The sequence below is a fragment of the Scyliorhinus canicula genome, chromosome 7 (genome assembly GCF_902713615.1).
Source record: "Scyliorhinus canicula chromosome 7, sScyCan1.1, whole genome shotgun sequence".
NCBI classification, from domain to species: domain Eukaryota; kingdom Metazoa; phylum Chordata; class Chondrichthyes; order Carcharhiniformes; family Scyliorhinidae; genus Scyliorhinus; species Scyliorhinus canicula.
In genome coordinates this window covers 18,423,405-18,445,442 of record NC_052152.1, presented here as the reverse complement: position 1 = coordinate 18,445,442, position 22,038 = coordinate 18,423,405, and the positions used below count along the sequence as shown (strand labels likewise).

The 22,038-nt window shown below is 47.2% G+C and overlaps 2 protein-coding genes across 4 annotated transcripts in view; one reads left to right on the top strand and one right to left on the bottom strand.

Moving 5' to 3' along the window:
• The window catches only part of LOC119968756 (C2 domain-containing protein 2), a 66,417-nt gene extending 59,886 nt beyond the window's left edge, over positions 1-6,531 (bottom strand). For 2 of the 3 annotated variants that reach the window (XM_038801441.1, XM_038801442.1), the window contains exon 1: positions 5,702-6,530. In XM_038801441.1, coding sequence (XP_038657369.1) covers positions 5,702-6,010 — 309 coding nt within the window. In that variant the 5' untranslated portion in view covers positions 6,011-6,530. Of the gene's footprint in view, positions 1-5,701 lie in introns of all 3 variants that reach the window. The other variant, XM_038801443.1, reaches the window with a different exon arrangement.
• Positions 6,532-14,742: 8,211 nt separating this feature from the next.
• Positions 14,743-21,660, top strand: atg101 (autophagy related 101). Its single transcript, XM_038801444.1, has 2 exons — positions 14,743-15,171; positions 18,582-21,660. Exons 1-2 carry the CDS (start codon positions 14,920-14,922, stop codon positions 18,984-18,986), a joined length of 657 nt encoding a protein of 218 aa, XP_038657372.1. The 5' UTR covers positions 14,743-14,919; the 3' UTR covers positions 18,987-21,660.
• Positions 21,661-22,038: the final 378 nt, after the last annotated feature.

The window sequence follows — 22,038 nt, the reverse complement described above, 5'->3', positions numbered from 1 at the left end:
AGCGAGGGAGGGATAGAGGTGGGCTGGCGCTGCCCAACCTTTTGGGGTACTATTGGGCGGCCAATATGTCAATGGTGCGTAAATGGGTGATGGAGGGGGTGCGGCGTGGAAAAGAATGGAGACGGCATCTTGCAGAGGTACGAGCCTGGGTGCCTTGGTAACGGCGCCGTTGCCACTTTCACCTATACCACGAGCCCGGTGGTGGCGGCGACCCTAAGAATCTGGGGACAGTGGGGGGGGGGGGGGGGGGGGGGGGGGGGGGTATGGTTATGTAACTTAACATTGTGTTAATTTAAGTTGTTGTTAATATGTTTTGTTGTTCATTGAGGATGGGTGAATGTTTATGATTGCTATCATTATTGTTATTGTTGGTATTTTATTACGGTTCGTTGTTGTTATATAAATACAAAATTTTTCAATAAAAATTATTTTTTTTTAAAAACCTTATTATGTGCCAACTGGGCTATTGGATTTATCAGTGAAGTGACAATATTCAAAAATAATTGGTCAGCTGTGAAATGCTTTGCGACTTCCCACGGATGTGAAAAAGACAAATGAAGCTTCTCGCTCTTTATCTCTCTCTCTCTCAATCTGGTAGTTGGGACATTCACTGGAAAAAGGATTAATTTGCAGGATTATGCAGCAAAAGCTTGGATATGGGACAAAATTGGACAGTTCTTTGAGAAGAGCTGGCACAGGCTGAATGGCCTCCTCCTGTGCTGGAAGATGGCATGGGTTGTTTCCAAAGAGACACGGCAGCGGGTAAGTAAAGTTAATGTTTGCCAGCATCTCAAAGTTCTGCATTCAAACGAAAGGGATGGGCCGTTCTTCCCCCTTCCCCACCCCTCTGATCCAGCGAAACACTGAATCCACAGATAAGACCAAACCAATACGGACTGCACAGCTACAACAACAAAAATGTTTCTGGCAATCAGTTTTTACAAAAACAAGGAAAAGTAACCGCAAATAAACAGTATATCAGTGAGAACCTGGAGAAAGTATTTTGTGCGAGGTCAATCATCGGAACTGTTGCACCCAAATGTTAACTGACATCCTTTCACTTCCATCGTGAAGTTCTGACAACAGGCTTAAAGGGCTAAATGGCCTACTTCTGTTCCTATGCCCCAATACCTGTCAGAGTATTGTTGCATATTTGTTTCTGTAATATTTAGGTGGTTCGCAGCCCAACCCCATAACTACGATCAAAGCTACTGCACCAAACGATAGTTGAAATACGACCCGAGGGATTAGGTGACATACGTAAATCGTTCTATACAACACGTTCGAACCCATTAATTTAATCTCACTTTATCCATTGTCTTTTCACTTCTGTGCTTTCGTCTTCGATGACCAACGGTTAATTAACCTCATTCCCACTGATTCTTCCAACTTCCCATCGCCAGTCCGTTCTAGCAACAGCTACAGAAGGGGTCACGCAGCCCCACCACCGACAAGTGGTGCTCTTGATTGAGTGGAGGCAGCCACTGCATATTCTTACTGGGCTCCTCTCCGTCACTGCCGAGTCTCCATGGTGCCACTCAACACCTACCTGGTGCATTGCGAGAGAGACCAGCAACGAGAGCGGAGATTTGGGGAAGGAGTGGGGGTTTGAGCAAACCTCTGGTCCAGCACTTCACTTGGGACACGATTCCCCTTCAATGTTTATCTTCATTTAGTTAAAAATGGGAAAATGAAAACTCTATCCACTAGCAAGGTTGACAAAGAGAGAGCGGCACAGTGGTTAGCACTGCTGTCTCAGAGTGCCAGGCATCCAGCTTAAATTCCGGCCTTGGGAGATTGTCGAGGGTAGTTTGCACGTCCTCCCCACGTCTGCGTGGGTTTCCTCCGGTTGCTCCGGTTTCCTCCCACAGTCCAAAGGTGTGCAGGTTAGGTGGATTGGCCATGCTAAAATTGCCCCTTAGTGTCCGAAGATGTTTAGGTTAACTGGGGTCACAGGATTGTGGGGATAGGGCAGAGGAGTGGGCCTAGGTAAGGTGCTCTTTCGGAAGATTGGTACAGACTCGATGGCCTGAATTACCCCATTCTGTACTGCAGAGGTTCTATGGAGAGTGCACGAGAGAGCGCACAAGAGAGAGCAAGCAAAGTTGGGCCAGCGAACAGAAAATGCTGGAAAAACAACAAAAAGGGTCAAGCAGCATTTGTGGAGAGAAAAACCTAGTTACCGCTTCAGGTTCCCCACCTTTTGTAAGACGCGGAAGCAGTCAGAGCTTTACCAGTTTATGTGCAAGGGCAGGAGTCAGGAAAAGGTGGGGGGGTGGCAGAGGAGAACAGAGAGGGAAGGATTGAGATGGGCAAGGGGCAGGAGCAATTAAAAGAAGAAAACCACGAAGATAGAGGACACAAAGTTCTGTTATGAAAATATTAAAAGATCGCAAGAGGAAGGGACATGCCCAGCAATCAAACGTTTTACATTCCTGGAGAAGAGAGAGTACGCGACATTGCAATGGATTTCCAGTTCAACAAAAGGAGGATTCAGGAAGGCGGAGGAAGCAGAACAGCCTGTTTGGATTTTAGCCCACATGACATCATCTTTCCTATAATCAACACACTAGAAAAAAAAACCCAGGTGAACTAAACAATAAAAAAAAACAAGAAATTAAACAGAGGGAAAAGGCATTTGAAATATCCAAGTTTTATAGGTATCCTGAAATCATTCCGGGATTATCACAGTATTCTACGTTCTTTCTGCGCAAACTAAACCTCTCCAATGAATCCTGTCAGTCGAAAGGCAAACTTACAATCATCAGGTCAAAATGCTTCAAAATGCTCCTTACACCCAGTTAAGTACCTTTAGGATTGCAATTGTAAAGCAAGGAATTAAGCGAAGCAAAATCCGTTAACCATAAAGGCTAATGATTGGAACATGTGTTTTCGGGCTGATATTGAAAAACAAATACAGACAAGGACACTGACAGCGTCCAGCCACCCCTCCCCCTCCCCAACACCATTTCCCCCTCCATCCCACTTTTCTTTAAATAACATTTTGCAATCTTAGCCATCCAATTGAAAAGCATTGCAACATCTCATCTGTACGACAGTACTTCAACGCAGAGGTGTTAACTTCTATGATGCACTTATGTTCTATGGTGGTAAATGAACCCATGGATCCTCTGACTTGAGTATCCATAGAATCCCTACAGCGTAGAAGGAGGCCATTCAGACCATCGAGGCTGCACCAACCCTCTGTAAGCACTCCCTATCTAGACCTACTGCCTCACCCTATCCCCGTGACCCCACAACACCACCTGACCTGCACATCCCTGGACGCTAAGGGCCAATTTAGCATGGCTAAATTGCACATCTGCACATCTTTGGGCTGTGGGAGGAAACCGGAGTACCTGGAGGAAACCAACGCACACACGGGGAGAACGTGCAAATTCCACATAGACAGTCACCCAAGGCTGGAATTGAACCCGGTTTCCTGGTGCGTTGAAGCAGCAGTGCTGGAATGTGGCACCCTACACCACACTGACAGTCACCCAAGGCTGCACTGAGCCAAGCTGGCAGTTCAGCTAAGGGTCACTTATAGTAACTGATGCAACTTATTAGAGTTCATTTACTAAATTGCATTTTCTTTCTCTCGCATAATTTCCATCAATGCTTCAAAGGGAGAAAAAATACACCAGCTAGTTTTAAATGTTGAACTGTGTTCCTTGCATTCTAATGCTGATTTATCAATTCAAATTGCTCCTATCTCTGCGATCATGACCTGGGGTAACAAATCCTAATCCTAGCACTACACACCTCATACATAATGTTCGTTCCATATGGAATACAAACCAGAAAGGATAAAATCAATCATACGCTGCATTTTAAAAACTGCATACGCATTCTGTGAAAACAGCCCTACATTTTTTTAAACCTTGAATCCATCCTCATGAAATGAAATGAAAATCGCTTATTGTCACGAGTAGGCTTCAATGAAGTTACTGTGAAAAGCCCCTAGTCGCCACATTCCGGCGCCTGTCCGGGGAGGCTGGTACGGGAATCGAACCGTGCTGCTGGCCTGCTTTAAAAGCCAGCGATTTAGCCTGGTGAGCTAAACCAGCCCCAGCTGGTTTGGATATTCAATTACTGCAGGTGCTCACAGACAAAGCCATCCACAAAACCTTATCTCTACTTTCCAGGCAGAAATAAGTGCTTTTTTTGTAAAACAATAACAAGATCCGCTGCGGTTCGTTAGTCACTATCTCTGCTGAATGGCACAGAATCTTCCATACATGGAGCAGGAAATTGGAGCCAGGATTGAGGCAAGGAGATTAGGGAACTGAATAGATGCAGCAAACCAGGACCACAGACATGCCTGTTCTCCAAAGTGAACTCTAGTGCTTTTCACCATGAAATCATTCAAGTATATGCCTCACTTGTGAATGGTGACCAACATTTCTGATCTTATATATGCAGGGTTTACTTTTTTTTTAAATTAATGTACCCAATTCTTTTGATTTCCAATTAAGGAGCAATTTAACTTTGGAACTGTAGTGCTGTGGGGAAACGTGTCGGATGGAGTATTTTGAACTTAATTATACATTATTACTTTTGGGCTGGACCTTCAACAAAGTAGTTGGCTCTTAAATACTCTGCCAAATGGCCTAGCAAGCCACTCAGTTGTAGTCAAGAGTAATCCACCTCCCCTGCACATCTTTGGGGTGTGGGGGTGAGACCCACGCAGACACGGGGAGAATGTGCAAACTCCACACGGACAGTGACCCGGAGCCAGGATTGAACCTGGGTTCTCGGTGCAGTGAGGCAGCAGTGCTAACCACTGTGCCGCCATGCCACCCCATGTGCACGGTTTACAACAGAAAGGTTCACTGCTCTAGTGAGTTTCCCCGCCAACCCCCCCCCCCCCCTTCTCAATACAGAAAAGGGAGAAATGCTGGAAATCTGCTTGAAAGAAACACCACAAAACACTGAAAGTACACCACAAGACATGCAACATCAAAGGGAGAACGACAGCTCAACATTTAACACCAGAAACTGCAGAAGAATGTTTACATCGCCTGATTTATTAATCCAGACTAATAATCTGACAAACGTCGCTGAAACACCATCATGGCAGCAGGGGGAATTTAAACTGAAGCCAATTTAAAAAAAATATACAGAATAGAGTCATAGATGTTTACAACTTGTCCATGCCACCCACTTTCCATCACTCAGCCAGTCCCACTTGCCTGCATTTGGCGCAATAGCATCCTCATATCATTAATGACGACCACACAACTACTGAATTGTCATAAAAATCCACCTGATTCACTCATGCCCACTAGGGAAGAAAATCTGCCATCCTTACCCAGTCTGCTCTACACGTGACTCCAGACCCGCAGCAAAGCAGTTGGCTCTTAAATACTCTGCCAAATGGCCTAGCAAGCCACTCAGTTGTAGTCAAGGGTAATTGCACACATCACATGAACAAATTAAAGAGAATGTAAAGGTCCAGCCCAAAAGTAATCATGTGTCATGAAGTTCAAAATGCTCCATCCGACACGTTTCCCCACATCACTATAGTTCCACAGTCCACAACATCAAAACCCCATCACCCACGACTCCAAACTCATTCATCCTACTTGTCGACCTTGGTCAGGCACTGACCACCCAGCTTTCCCGACCCACCCATTGGTTCACACACACACACAGAAAGATGCCAAGACGTCCAGTGGGGGGGGGGGAAAAAACTCACCCCGTTCTTTGCAGCTTCCGCGTTGAGAGCGGTGACCCAGGCCTTCTGCCACTCGCGGTTCCAGCTCTCCAAGGAGAGCAGCCAGGAGAGAAGGGCGGCCGCCCCCTCGGAGGGATCACTCGGGGGGGAACCTGCCGCCGGGGCCCTCGCCTGGGAGCCGGCCTTAACCTTCCCCCAGGGTGGCCTCAAAAGCCGCTGAAGGCCGTACAGTGCCAACGTGAGGACCGAGACCAAGAATATGGCGAGCAGCCCAACCCACATCAGCACATCGAAGAGACTGGGCTCTGTCCCCACAGCTGAATCCGACATGATAAGAGACCAAACCAGAGGCTGGCCCAAGATAGGGGCAGGAAAGGATATATATGAAATATAATAAATATATAGAGATGCATATATATATGTATATATATATATGTATATATTTAAAATATTAAGCACTGCACATTTAAAAAAAACATTGTGGAAATATTTCCCAAGCTGGAGGCATGTCTTTAAGAATGGAAGATAAACAGGGTCAAACCTGTGGAAATTGATGAGGAGCTGACCAATTAATTAATTTACAAAGAAGTTATTTGTACTTGGTGCTGCAGACATGGGGTTTATTTGTTCAGCCTCCCCTTCCCAAGTCCATTTGCTCCCAGCCTCACAGAGCTGGGCAGGGGCCTACACCACACAGCTCAATCCCCGGTCACAATTACAGACCGCATCCGGCCGCAGAGAGCGAGCAGCCAGGAGCACCGGCCACCCAGCCAGCCCGCCCGCACTCACTGCCTCACCGCAGCGCACTGACTCACAGGCAGGGCAGCCCAGCCCAGCCCAGCAGACCTGCCCCAGCCCCTGCCCCTGCTCCTGCTCCTGCCCCTGCCTCCGACACCTCCTGCCCCCTACCCCAGCTCCAGCCCCACTCCCAGCTCCACTCTCCACTCCCGCCCCTGCTCCACTCCCAGCTCCACTCTCCGGGCATTGACTGAGGGGCGGACTCCATCCAAACCCCACCCCGGGCCCAGCCAGGCCGCCTTAAAGCAGCACTGACCCGGGAGGCAACTCTGCCCATCTACTCAAACTCTCTCTGATATACCTTCTCTTCTCTATCTATCTCTGCCTTGTTCTATTTATCTCTCTCTAAAAGTCTTATCTGGTCTCTCTCTTTATCTGCATTTCTCTATCACTTTATCTATCTCTGCCTTGTTCTATTTGTCTCTCTCAAGAAGTATTTATCTGGTCTCTCTAGTTATCTACATCGCTATATCCATTTACCTGTCTCTGCCTTGTTCTATTTATCCCTCTCTAAAAATCTTTATCTCTATTTATCTAGACTACTTATCTACATCTCTCTATCTATTTATCTCTCTCTACCTTGTTCTATTTATCTCTCTGTATAAGTCACTTCATCTCTATTTTATTGTGATCTCTCTATTTGTCTACACCTCTCTATCTCTGCCCTGTTCTATTTATCTCTCTCTAGAAGTCGCTATCTCTATTAATTTGGTCTCTATTTATCTCCTCTCTCTATCTATTTATCTATCTCCACCCTGTTCTATTTCTCTCTCTAGAAGTCACTCTATTTCTATTTATCTGGTCTCTCTCTATTTATCTCCCCTCTCTATCTATTTATCTATCTCTGCCCCGTTCTATTTATCTCTCTCTATAAGTCACTCTATCTCTATTTATCGGGTCTCTCTATTTATCTCCTCTCTATGTATTTATCTATCTCTACCCTGTTATATTTATCTCTCTCTAGAAGTCTCTATCTATATACCTGGTCTCTCTCTATTTATCTCCCCCTCTCATTCTATTTATCTATCTCTGCCATGTTCTATTTACTCCTTTCTTGAAGTCACTATCTCTATTTAATTGCTCTCTATTTCTATTTATCTACCCCTCTATTTATTTTTCTATTTCTACCATTTTCTATTTATCTCTTTACAGAAGTCATTCTATCTCTATTTATCTGGTGTCTAGATTTGTCTACCCCTCTCTATCTATTCTTTTATCTCTACCTTGTTCTATTTATCTAGCTCTTAATGTCTCTATATTTATTTATCTGCTCTCTATCTCTATTTATCTACCCCTCTCTATCTATTTATCTCTCTCTTGAAGTCTCTCTATCTAGTCTATCCCTATTTATCTATCCATCGCTATCTCTCTATCTATCTCTAAGTCTCTCTATCTTTCTATTTATCTCTCTCTCCCTAAGTCTTTCTATCTATGTAAAAATCACTCTAATTGATCTATCTTTCTACTTATCTCTCTCTCTCCAAGTCTCTTTATCTCTATTTGTCCACCACTCTCTATCTCTATTTGTCCATATCTCTTTATATTTATCTATCTTTGCCTTGCTCTCTTTATTTATCAATCTCTCTTTCAATTTATCTATCTCTTATCTCTTTATTTACCCCTTGCAATCTCTCTATTTATCTATCTCTCTTATTTATCCATCTCTAAGTCTCTCTATCTTCCTATTTATCCATCTCTCTCAAAGTCTCACTCTCTGCATGTCTAATTATCTATCTCCTATTTATCTCTCTCTCCATCTTTATTTATCTATCTCTGCCCAGCTGTCTCTATTTAGCCATCTATTTATCTATGCTCTCTCTATCTTTCTCTCTCTACTTATCTATTCCTGTCTATTTATTTTTCTACCTATCTATTTATCTACTTTCCCTATCCCCTCCAAATAGTTATCTCTCTACCTATCTACCTTACTTTTCTTATATCCATCTCTCTATTTATCTATCCTGTCAATCCTTCTCTCTATATCTCTTTATCAATCTCTCTAGTTATCTATCTATCATTCTCTACCTCTATCGATCTCTATCTTTTACTTATCTGTCTTTTTGTATTTCTAACTGTTTATCTATATTAGTCTACCTATCCATCAACAATAACTGGCATTTATATAGCATCTTTAATGTTGTAAAACATTCCAAAAAAGGAGATTGTATAGAATGTCTTAAAGAACGAGAGGTAGAGAGGGTTTTCCAGAGCTTCTGGCCCAGGCAGCTGAAGGCTTGACCATCAATGGTCGAGTGATTAAAATTGGGAATGCTCAAGAGACCAGACTAGCACTGTGGGCAAAACAGCTGGCTTGGAATGCAGAGCAAGGCCATGCAGCGCAGGTTCAATTCCCGTATCGGCCTCCCTGAACAGGCGTCAGAATGTGGCGACTAGGGGCTTTTCACAGTAACTTCATTGAAGCCTACTTGTGACAATAAGCGATTATTATTATTACTTTGGAAGGTTGTCTTTTTATGTATTTACTTTTCTATCTACTTCTATAGATCTGTCTATTTATCAATATCTGTCATCCTATTTATTTATTTATTTATTTATTTATCTAATAATAATAATCTTTATTGTTACAAGTAGGCTTACATTAACAGTGCAATGAAGTTGCTGTGAAAAGCCCCCAATCGCCACATTCCGGCACCCAGGGAGAATTCAGAATGGCCAAATTACCTAACAGCACGCCTTTCGGGACTTGTGGTAGGAAACCGGAGCTCCCGGAGGAAGCCCACGCAGACACAAGGGGAGAATATGCAGACTCCGCACAGACAATAACCCAAGCCAGGAATCAAACCTGGGACCCTAGAGCTGTGAAGCAACAGTGCTAACCACTGTGCCGTCCCTATTTAGCCACTTACATCTATTCATCTTTGTCTGTTTACCTATGTCCATCTACTTTTCCATCTGTCTATACCTATATCTGTATGTCCATTTGTTTATCTACATATGTGTGTTGGTTTCTTTGTGTATCAATCTCCTATCACTGTCTGTCTGTCAGTCCAATGTGTCTGCCTATGTGCAAGGTATCCAGCTGTCTGCATGTCATCAGATGTTATATCAGTAGTATCATTTAGTAACTGAGGAAGTCAGTGGTAGTGGAACAAGGATTTATTTTAAATTATATATGGCAGTAACTCTGCAAAATCCTGTCCCCGTTGGGACAATCAACAACTCCGGGATCTGCTTGGGCCGCCTTTTGTGTATAGGTCTAGCAAGCTCCAGCTGGGTGGCCTCCGCCCCCTACCTGGGAAGCTCGTACTCCACCAATCTGACGAGGAGATCGACAGTGGTTTCCTCATGGGAGTCATGATATCCCTCCCCCCTCTTCCCCCACCCAAAGTCTGAAAGCTCCCCCCTCAGCCACCAACGTGGGAGTCTTCTGCACCGCTAGGCCTGAGGCTGGGCTTCAGTTTGCGGCAATTCTGTGTCGGGTGGTGTATATCGGCTTGTCCACTGCCTATTCCTGGCCGACCTCGGGTCCCGGACACGATGTCATCTGCCTGCACGGATTCTTCCGTTTCCGTTTCCGAGCCGGAGTCATCCTCCTCCTGCTGGACCGGGTGCTGGGATATAGACAGCTGGGTCCCCTGGCTAAAGGGCATTTCTTGGCACGAAGGAGGCGTCAATGCCGCCAGCTGGCGTTCTGTAGCGTGAGCTCCCGCTTCTTGAGGTGGTCCCAATGTTTCCGCTAAATTCTTCGCTGAATATTAACTTTGCAGGAGTCTGATCCCCTTCTCTCCAGCACAAGACCTAGAAGCCACAGTGCCCCGTCTCCAAAGTTGTGGACATAGACCCCGCCCCCGAGTGAAACGGTTCCCCCTTTGATCCTGCCTCGATCCTTCTGGAATACTTCAGGGTATTTCCCCGGGACGTCATACAGATTCTCAGTGCCCATCCGATAAACCTGTTGCCAGTTGAAATGGGGGACTTGCAACCAGTCACGGTCCAGCAAATTGGGCTCTGCTCAATCAGCGCATTTAAGGAAGAATAGGATTATTATCGGAAGAGGAAGAATTTTTATGGTTGCGGGAAAAGGGCCGGGGAGTCAGACTAGGTGAATGCTCCTTTGGAGGGCCAGCACAGACACAGCAGACTGAATGGCCTCCTTCTCTGCTGTAACCATTCTGTGTTTCAATGATCTGTCTGCCAGTTCTGGTAGCAGTTATAAATACAATAGCAATGTTGAGAGAGGGGTGGGGTGTTCTTCTCAGGTCATTGAAAACAGCACCAACAACATTACTATACACTAAATAGCTTCTATATTTGTCTATCTAACAATGGTCAGTGCGCTTTATTGTATGTGAAATATTGTGAGATATATCTGAAAGATTTGACCAGGCACTGTATAAATGTTTCTAATTATCTTCTTGCAACTGCGTGACAGAGTACTGGAAGTTCAATGGGCTGGATTCTCTGTTTTTGGGACTCTATCCCCATGCTGTCGTAAAAACTGTGGACTTTCACGTGAAAAACTGGCGTGATAGGGCCACATATTCCTACCTCTGCAGGAGGGCTAGCAGGGAACCAGAGTAAATCTGGCAGCTTTTGCCCGCACTTCCGGGTCAGAGGCCATGCATGCGCATGGCAGGGGCCCCCAGTGGCCTCACTGTGCTCCATGGCGGACTCAGACCGCGGAGCTGGCCATTGAAAATAGACCCCCACCCGATCAGCCGCTTGCCCGACCCTGACCGCCCGCCCGAACATTGCCCAGCCGCATATAAGACCCCTCCTGCCCTCCGATCGGCCCGTCCTGACCAGGGTGGCCACGGACTGAGTATCCCAACCGGCAGGACCATATTAGACCCACGCAGTCGGGACTTCAGCCGGTCGGGGGTGGAGAATGGCAGGGCGGGCATCCAGCAATGGCAGCAGGTAGATGCTGCGGCGGGGCGTACTCTCCCCAGAGAATCAGGGAACCGGCGCCGATCCCGATTTTGTGAGCCAGAATGGATTCTCCACCCCGGCGCCGGCCGCGATTTCGGCATCGGGGTGAATCCAACACAATGTATTTTGCTCCTATACTTTTTATGTCATCATGCTGTGTGTTGTGTGGTCAATGGGTCATACTTAATTAAAGTATAGAAGATATTCACTGATATCAGTTAAATGCAACTAGATTGTCAATGAAAATGATCATTGTTGTCAATAGAGTACGATACAAAGGGGTTATCTATATTTAGATTGGAAGGGAAAAAATTAATTTAGGAGAAAGAAGTGGCTTGCTGGCTGTGTTTTGGTCAGAGAACAGTTATTTTGGAGATAGAAATAGAGTGGTTTTACTGGTATGTAAGAGAAGTACAATAAGAAAGGACCCAGCTATGAATAAATTATTGACTTATTACATTTTTAAATCATGGCATTGAGAATCATCTTCCTCTCTACTCCCCCCAAAAATCCATGTTATGAAATAATTCCTTTTGTGACTGTCGTATTTTGTTTCCTAAAATTCCTGCAAAGCACCTTGGGGCATTTTCATACTTCAAAGACGCTATATAAATCTAAGTTATGGTTGTTGAGGCGAGACCAATGTGCGTACTTGTCTCACTCCTCTTGATCATGAATCTCACTCTATTTCCCCATCTCCTTAAAAATCTTTATATCAACATAGATTTATTTTAGTTAGTGAAAGTCAGAATTTGTTGTTTTTTGAAAAGTGAAAATGGGAATTACAGAATGTTTGCAACACAGCTCAGTTAGTCCCACTCCTGCACCGATTCCCCACGGTGACCAACCATCCCAGCTTTTCCAAAACGGTTCTGTTTTTGAGGCGCTTGTCCCATGTAACGCATTGTTCCCTGCTGGGGCATCGTAACGTCCGATATTTCAAATAGGTGATTCTCATGTAATTACAGTCCGCATCTGGGAATGCAAACTGCAGTATGCTGTACTAATGATTTCCATTTCCCAGTCTTGACAGTTTCCAGGGCCTTGTCCACATTCTTGATAGATTGCACCCCCCTCCTCCCCTCACTTCCAGCACCCACTATCCCAATGTCTGGTTAGTCACCCCTGACTCTCTTCTCCCATAGTCTTGATCCCTTGCTCCCACAGTGGTTATCATAGAATTTACAGTGCAGAAGGAGGCCATTTGGCCCATCGAGTCTGCTCCGGCTCCTGGAAAGAGCACCCTACCCAAGGTTAACACCTCCCCATAACCCAGTAACCCCACCCAACACTAAGGGCAATTTTGGACTCTAAGGGCAATTTATCATGTCCAATCCACCTAACTTGCACATCTTTGGACTGTGGGAGAAAACCGGAGCACCCGGAGGAAACCCACACACACACGGGGAAAATGTGCAGACTCCGCACAGACAGTGACCCAAGCCGGAATCAAACCTGGGACCCTGGAGCTGTGAAGCGATTGTGCTATCCACAATGCTACCGTGCTGCCCTAGGCACTGCTGCCTCACAGCGTCAGGGACTCAGTTTGATTCCGACCTTGGTGACTGTCTGTGTGGAGTTTGCACATTCTCCCCATGTCTGCGTGGATTTCCTCCGGGTGCTCCGGTTTCCTCCCACAGTCCAAAGATGTACAGGTTAGGTGGATTGGCCATGATAAATAGTCCCCTAGCGCCCAAAGGTTGGGTGCGGTTATGGGGTCACAGGGATCGGGCAGGGGAGTGGGACTGGGTAGGGTACTCTTTCAGATGGTGGGTTTCCTCCAGATGCTCCGGTTTCCTCCTGCAAGTCCCAAAAGACATGCTTGTTAGGTAAATTAGACATTCTGAATTCTCCCTCTGTGTACCCAAACAGGCGCCGGAGTGTGGTGACTAGGGGATTTTCACAGTAACTTCATTGCAGTGTTAATGTAAGCCTACTTCTGACACTAATTAAGATTATTATTATTAGACTCGATGGGATGAATGGCATACTTCTGCACAGTAGGGATTCTGAGACTCATCAGCCCCTCCCACATCACATCCCCGAAGACACAAGGCCTGGCAGTACCCTGCCCCCAACCCCCACCAGCTCAAATGCCCCCTATAGCAAAGAGTCTTTTATATTCTTTCCCGTGAGAGTTGGTCACCCTGCTCGTCCCCTGTTATCCAGCAGTTTATCTCTCATCAGACAATGCTCCAACTCCCTATTGCAAAACCACAATTGAATCTGCCTCCACCGCACCCTCGGGGCCGAGAGGGGGGCGGGGCCGAGAGGGGGGCGGGGGCCGAGAGGGGGGCGGGGGGGCCGAGAGGGGGTGGGGGGGGGGCGAGAGGGGGGTGGGGGGGGGGGCGAGAGGGGGGTGGGGGGGGGGGGCCGAGAGGGGGGTGGGGGGGGCCGAGAGGGAGTGGGGGGGGGGCCGAGAGGGGGGTGGGGGGGGGCCGAGAGGGGGGTGGGGGGGCCGAGGTGGGGGGGGCGGGGCCGAGGCGGGGGGTGGGGGGGGCGAGGCGGGGGGGTGGGGGGGGGCGAGGCGGGGGGGGGGGGGGGGGGCCGAGGCGGGGGGGGTGGGGGGGGGGGGCCGAGGCGGGGGGGTGGGGGGGGGGGCCGAGGCGGGGGGGGGGCGAGGCGGGGGGGGGTGGGGGGGGCCGAGGCGGGGGGGGTCCGAGGCCGAGGGGGGGCGAGGCGGGGGGTGGGGGGGGGCCGAGGTGGGGGGGGGGGGGGCGGGCCCGAGGTGGGGGCGGACGGCGGAGGGGGCCGCCCTGGGGGAGGGCGGCCACCGCGCATGCGCTGGTTGGCACCGGCCCAACTGCGCATGCGTGGGACCCGGGTCTCTGGCGCCCCTTAGCACATGGCGCCCCGGGCGACTGTCCGAGTTGCCGGTGCCTTGGGCCGGCCCTGGTAACACCACCCAACCTTTTGGACACTAAGGGGCAATTTAGCATGACCAATCCACATAACATTCACATCTACGGACTGTGGGATGAAACGGAGGAAACTGAACGCAGACACGGAGAGAATGGGCAGACAGTCGCCCAAGGTCGGAATCGAACCCGGGTCCCTGACGCTGTGAGGCAGCGGTGCTAACTACAGGGTCACCCTGCCGCCCCTTCACAGTTTTGGAAGACCCCCCCCCCTCTGAATTTTTATTGATCTGCACAAACGATTTCATTTCCAACCTACTTCCTTCTCTAGACCCACCCCCCCCCCCTCCCAGAGGTGAGGATGGCAGAAAGTGGGAGGGTGGTAAAGGTAAATTGAGTGTTGGAGGGTATTGGTGTGGAAGATAATCCCCAAAGTATTTCGCGTATTAAAATCTCTGGTGTGTGTTGTCCCAGTCAGGACGCTGTAAGGAAGGGGCTGAGCCGCACTGCCCTCCCCCTCCCGCCCACACAGGATGATGTCACCCAGTGGAATGTTTACACTGTAGCAGAAACTGACCGCGTTCCATTTCATTGTTAAATGGTTACATTGTTGCTGCAAGGTTCCAGCAGGCTCACTCCTCGGGACAGCGGCGGTGGGACACACACACACCGACACCGGCCGCTGTCAGGATGAACTGTCGGTCGCAGACCCTGGAGCTGACGGTGGAGGCCCGACAGATCGAGGAGACGGTGCTGGCCGTGCTCCACACCGTACTCCTGCACAGGAGCTCGGGCAAGTTCCACTACAAGAAGGAGGGCACCTACTCCATTGGCACCGTGGGCACCGAGGACGTCGACTGCGATTTCGTCGACTGCACATATGTGCGGGTCTCGTCCGACGAGCTGGACCGCACGTTGCGTCGATCTGTCGGCGAGTTTAAGGTGAGTTTTCCCCCCTCCCAAGCCTGAGGCCGCCCCGGAGTGCGGGGAGGGAAGGGGCTATGTCAGCACCGGCCTGTGCCACTCGCTCTCTGTTCAAATCCGAGGGCTTCCATTGTCCGGCCCTGGCTGCATTCTTTTCATAACGACTCGCCGAGAGGCCTAACAGCCGCGGTGTCAGCCGGCAGCACCCCCTCCTGAGACTCCCAGTTAGCTCCCTGGCTCCAGCCCTCCCGGGGCATTTCAACTCACTCCAGCTCGGAGGAGCGCACACACCGCCCGCCAGACAGTGGCCACAATCTGCCCTCTCAGATGGACATCACTGATCCCGTGGGGGGGGGGGGGGGGGGGGGGTTGTAGTTGGTCTCCTAGAAGGACAAAGATGCATTACCACCCGATATTTCCCACCAAGTCACTCACCATCCCGACTTGGGAAACATGTCACTGTTCCTTCATTGTTGCTGGGTCAAAATCCTGGAACTCCCTCCCTAACAGCACTGTGGGTGTACCTACACCCCAGGAACTACCCTGGTTCAAGAAGGCAGTTCACCACCACTTTCTCAAGGGCACTATTAGGGATGGGCAATAAATGCTGGCCAGCGATGCCCACATCCCACAAAAAATGAATTTGAAAAAAATGATGCAATAGCCAGCCACCACCGTGCCACCCAAGTTCAAGAGGAGCTGAAACAAGCTGCCCCCTGAATCCAATCGCAACCCGATATGAAGTATGTGAACGACACATCCGTGTTGACTGTGGCCTTTTCGCTTGCAGTGACTGTAGGCGATGCCATCAAGATGGGCATTATGATCGGATATACCAGTGAGATGGGGTAACAACTGTATTCCATGTAGCAGTTCTCCAGTTATAATCAGACAATAATCAAATCAAACATTGTTCATTTATATATATTAAACACTATTGGCCTAGATGTATTGAAATAGTATCATGATAGCATTTATCATTATATTATTAATGTGAAATCTATCCAAATGATGAACCACTGACTGATGTGAAACCTTTGTATTAATCAAATTATGATATGCAGCAGTCACTCAAATACAAAGAAAGAAGATTTTGTAAACCTAGGAAAAGTAAAATAAATTTCTATAGGTTTAGAGGGCCAAATGCAGGCAAATGGGGTGAGCTTAGATGGGCTGAAGGGCCTGTCTCCATGCCATTGATTCTATTGAGCTATGCTAGCATTCTTGTCAATCTATGCTGCACTTTGCCCTTTTCAAAAACATATTTTTCCTGAGGTTAAGTATCCAAAACTGAACACACTACTTGCTCCTGACCGCTCAGATTAAAATCTTTCTTCATCGGCCATGGAGAGGAAAAGCTTGCACTTTGGAAGGAGGAATTCAGGCATAGACTATTTTCTAAATGGGAAAATGCTTAGGAAATTAGAAGCACAAAGGGACTTGGGAGTCCTTGTTCACGACTCTCTTAACATTAATGAGCAGGTTCAGTCAGCAGTTAGGAAGGCAAATGCAATGTTAGCATTCATGTCGAGAGGGCTAGAATACAAGACCAGGGATGTACTTCTGAGGCTGCATAAAGCTCTGGTCAGACCCCATTTGGAGTATTGTGAGATGTTTTGGGCCCTTGTCCAAGGAAGGATGTGCTGGCATTGGAAAGGGTCCAGAGGAGGTTCACAACAATGATCCCTGGAATGAAGAGCTTGTCATGTGAGGAACGGTTCTGGACTCTGGGTCTGTACTCTTTGGAGTTTAGAAGGATGAGGGGGGGGATCTTATTGAAACTTACTGGATACTGCGAGGCCTGGATGGAGTGGATATGGAGAGGATGATTCCACTTGTAAGAAAAACTAGAACCAGAGGGCACAACCTCAGACTAAATGGACGATCCTTTAAGACAGAGATGAGGAGGAATTTCTTCAGCCAGAGGGTGGTGAATCTGTGGAACTCTTTGCCGCAGAAGGCTGTGGAGGCCAAATCACTTGAGTATCTTTAAGACAGAGATAGATAGGTTCTTGATTAACAAGGGGATCAGGGGTTATGGGGAGAAGGCAGGAGAATGGGGATGAGAAAATATCAACCATGATTGAATGGCGGAGCAGACTCGATGGGCCGAGTGGCCTAATTCTGCTCTTATGTCCTATGGTCTTACCACTTCAGGTGGTATGTTGATGGTTTAACACCCCATACTTGTAATAAAATGTTTTCTCACTTCTCACTCAATGGTGTTTGATTTCACTGGTATTGCCCCCCCTTGGGCACCTTGCCCATGTGGTCACTCTCCTCTGTAACCCCAGACAGTAAGAATCTACAGCCACAGAGAGAAAATGCTGGAAAATCTCAGGAGATCTGGCAACATCTGTAGGGAGAGAAAAGAGCTAACGTTTCGAGTCCAGATGACCCTTTGTCAAAACTATAATACAGAGAAAGTAGGAAATATTTATACTGTGGATTGAGAATGAAAGATGAGTCCTCGCCTCAGAAACCAAGGGAAACGGGGTGCTAATGGCCACAGAAACCATGGGGAAAGAGTGCTAATGGCAGTCCCCAGAGAGAACAAAAGATGTGAAAGGCCAAACAGCAGAGAAACTAACATCAGAGGGTAAACTGTGTCAGATGTAAATGCAGAGGGAAGGGAAGGGGGCAGCAAAGGAGAGAAAGGGTAAGGAATGGTGGATAAGATGGGGGGGGGGGATAAATATAAATAAAGAAAGACAAGAAAGAAAGAAATGGTAAAAGACAGTTAAAATGAAACGGGATGAAAGCAAATGGGTCGAGGTGGGGTAGAGCTGATCATCTGAAGTTGTTGAATTCGATGTTGAAACCAGAAGGCTGTCGTGTGCCTGACCGGAAGATGAGATGTTGTTCCTCCAGATTGCGTTGAGCTTCACTGGAACATTGCAGCAGGCCAAGAGTAGACATGTGGGCATGGGAGCAGGGTCTTGTGTTTAAAAAATAATCTACAGCCCCTGAATTGCACAGCTACACGGAAAAGAGTGGGACTAACTGAATTCTTGCACAGAGCCAGTACTGGCATGCTGGGCTGAACGGCTTCCTTCTGTTCTGTAACCATTCTATGATCCTAAAAAGAGAGGTTGTCCAATCCTGTTCAAGCCTAACACTGACACTTATAGATTTACCACAAGGAATCGCTTTAATATCAAGTAGGATCTCCGACTGACTTCACACTCACTAGGATTACCTGATCAAATTGTGGTATCCTCCCAAATGCTGGATGAGATCAGAGCATGGATGAGAACCCAAATTAAACCTTGTGGTCCACATGGTTTAGAGTTCCCCTCAACCTTGAAGTCAGGGCAATGGTGCAGCAAGACTCCAAGCTAACAATTGGGATTGGGTCGTAATTCTAGATCGATAGATCTCACCAGTGGTCTTGTCTTTCTCATGTCGTTTTTCTTTTTTAACTAAAGGATGCCCTTCGTAATTCTGGCAGTGATGGGAGCGGTCAGATCTCCCTGGAGTTCTACCAGAAGAAGAAGTCTCGCTGGCCATTCTCGGATGAGTGTATCCCGTGGGAGGTGTGGGCCTTCAAACTCAATGTGGTGAACCTGGCCAACGAGCAGGAGAGGCAGATCTGCCGCGAGAAGGTGGGCGAGAAACTAGGCGAGAAGATCATCAACATCATAGAGGTCATGAATCGGCACGAGTACTTGCCCAAAATGCCAACGCAGTCGGAGGTGGACAATGTCTTTGATACGAGCCTGAGAGATGTACAGCCGTACCTGTACAAAATCAGTTACCAGATCACTGATTCACTTGGGACATCTGTCAGTACCACCATGAGGAGGTTGATCAAGGACACCCTGGCTTTATGATCTGTCCAATGACTACCAAAAAGAGCAAACTGACACTGTTGCATTTTGGCTTTACTCCTTTTCCCCCGATCTTCCCATTCTGCTGCTTTTCTTCATCCGTAGCCGGTTTTGGGAGTGTGTGATTTGAAACTCCTCTGGATTATGCCCACTTCGCTCTTGTGATACCTTGCTAAGTTCCACTCTGTTAATTATGCTCAGTGGGGAGAAGATTTTGCAAAGTTTACGTGTATTTATTTTTAAAAAAGTTTTAAAAAGTAGTTGGGGGTGGTGAGGATACAAAATGCGAGTTACTGGAATGGAGAAGCATTAACAAGACAACCAGGTTCAAACACTCCACTCTTGGCTTTTGCTAATTTCCCCATCGAATGAACGACACCACCGCGACCACTTATTTTATGCTCGAGACCTCCAAGGACTTGAAATAGTCAGCCGATTAGCAGATGCAAAGGATCATACGTAAAGGATTGCCATTAAGAAACAGCTGATGACCTGCTGGCTCTGGGAACTGTACCCCAGCGGAGTAATTTATTAAATTAATGTGAAAACATAAGATGGGGGGGGGGAAGGTGAGGTTGAATATAAAGAGTCAGAAAAAGACCTAACCGAAAAGCATTTAAATATATATGTATAAAATATTAGTGGAAATGCAGTATTCTAAAATTGATTTCAGAGGCCTTGTTTTAATTATTGTCATAATCCACCACAACAAAACCAAAAACCTTATAGAACTTTTATAATTCTTGCTCCTTCCGAGTGGTTCATCTGTCTTGCCAACATTGAGAGGGCTAACTGTCTTTGGTCGATGCAGTATCAACGTGCACATATACAATCCCAAATCAGCGATTGGGAAAAGAGTGACATGAACGTGGAGTTTCAGGGAGAGAATTCCATAGCACAGGACATGGTCGCTGTAGGGTGTGCCATTGATAGTGGAACTAGTTTGATAAGGAGCAACACAAACTTCCCAAGTGATTGTTAGGAAGCCGTTGTACATAATTTCGAAAGTTAATTCCAGTTTTTTCTTTACATACATTTACTGTTAATACATTTTTCAGATAACTCATGTATGCGATGAAAAAGCAGTTGGAAGAAATCGTTGTGTTGGAACATTTTTCCTATTACAACATCTGATGTATTTTCCACAATGGGTGAGGCACAACCTGGTGTGTGTCTGAGCCATTTTGTTAGCTGGGTACCTGAAATGTACAGAAACCCATTGCCCTGGTTAAGAAACTCCAGACCAAGCTATTGAGAAGCTCACATAAGCAGAAATTCTCTTTCTGTTATGGAGAAGGCAACCTCTATATTTCCGGGGGGGGGGGGGGGGGGGGGGGGGGAGATGATCTTAACTCCACACAGATAGCGTCAGCACAAAGTGACATTATCCAAGCTTTAAGTGCATACTAAAACTGCCCAGCTTTCCCACACTGAGTAACTGGTAAAAGCTTCCGAGGTTCTTGTCCCAACCCTCTGCTTGCAGGGTTAGCTGGAATTGTGCAAGAAAGTTGACAGATCCAGGGTGGGATTCTACGGTCTGCCAGCCATGTTTTCTGGAGCGGCAAACCCCCCCCCCCCCCCCGTCTGCTGGCACCTGGATTTTCCGTTCCCGCAGCCGGCCAATGGGATTTCCCATTGTGGCCACCCCCACGCCGTTGGGAAAACCGTGGTTGCGCGGAGGATCCCGCTGATGGAGGATCCCGCTGCCGATTTCTGTCTATTGGTCCCTCCCTAACCTGCTAACAAGGCATGCTTTACGTTCCACAGCATTGTGGGTCTGCTTGGCTTAAGTATTAATGAACTGAGCCTGCAGTTAGACTTTCATTCTGAAATTCCATTTGCCAGGCATGTCCCCTTCAAACCACCTCGACTCCAGGGACACCCCATTAACCCAAGAAGAATGGTCACCAGTTCACCAGCGGACAACTGACGCGCATGGGCGGTGCGGTGAGTAGACAAGTCACCAATTGCACCCGAAGATGTTACCAAGCCTAACAATGGTCCGAGTTTGATTGAGTTAAGTCTGCAGGACTAGCTGCTTTGAGCAGAAGTGCATGTCGTCTTCCAGCTGGTCCCAGTGGCCTTCGACTATGGAGGGAGCAAAGGTAAAATAAACCTCAGGCTTCCCTGCCTCTGGGCAGTAACCAGCGACTCCTGCTCCCCAATCCAGGCTTGTGGAAAAGAGCAGACTGAGCAGTAATGCCTTTTGGAGACAAATAGCCCACTAAAGGCCATTGCGTGAATGCATTAAAATAACCATTTAGACGATCTGATAGAAAATTGGTGTTGGTGGAATACACCCGAGTCAGTGCCTTCAGGGGGTTTATGTAGGGAAGGGGATGGGTGTTTTGGGGGACGGGGGGGGGGTTGATGATGTTTGGGGGAAATAGATGTCTAAATTGAGATTCTTAATAATATTCGTGCAGAAGCTAGCAGCTTCGTACATAGATCTGCACACAAGAAAAAAGTGGTGTGATTTTATTTTAAATGCATTGTACACATTTTAAAATCAGGTAGCTCATTGTTGCTCAGCACACGTGTTGTGCATTATATTGTCTATAACAATGGACTGTGTAGCAAAACAAAATAAATTGTACATAACATAAGCAGGAAAATTGTTAATGCACTGTGATGTTATTCAGATTTGTCCATTAAAGAGAATTCGCACAAATGCAAATTTTCTTCTGTGAAATTTGGTATATAAAGAAATATAGAGTTACGGATCCTTCAATGGACCGGTGGTAGAAATAACCCACCTGGCCTTAATTCAGTAATCAAATTAGCAATTGTGTCAGGTTTTAGAAAGGGATTCACAATTATAATTGTCTGCGTGGGTTTCCTCCGGGTGCTCCGGTTTCCTCCCACAAGTCCCGAAAGATGTGCTGTTAGGTGAATTGGACATTCTGAATTCTCCCTCAGTGTACCCGAACAGGCGCCAGAGTCTGGTGACTAGGGGATTTTCACAGTAACTTCACTGCAGTGTTAATGTAAACCTACTTGTGACACGAATAAAGATTATTATTAATTGAGCTGGTATTTCAGGAACAAGACTCCC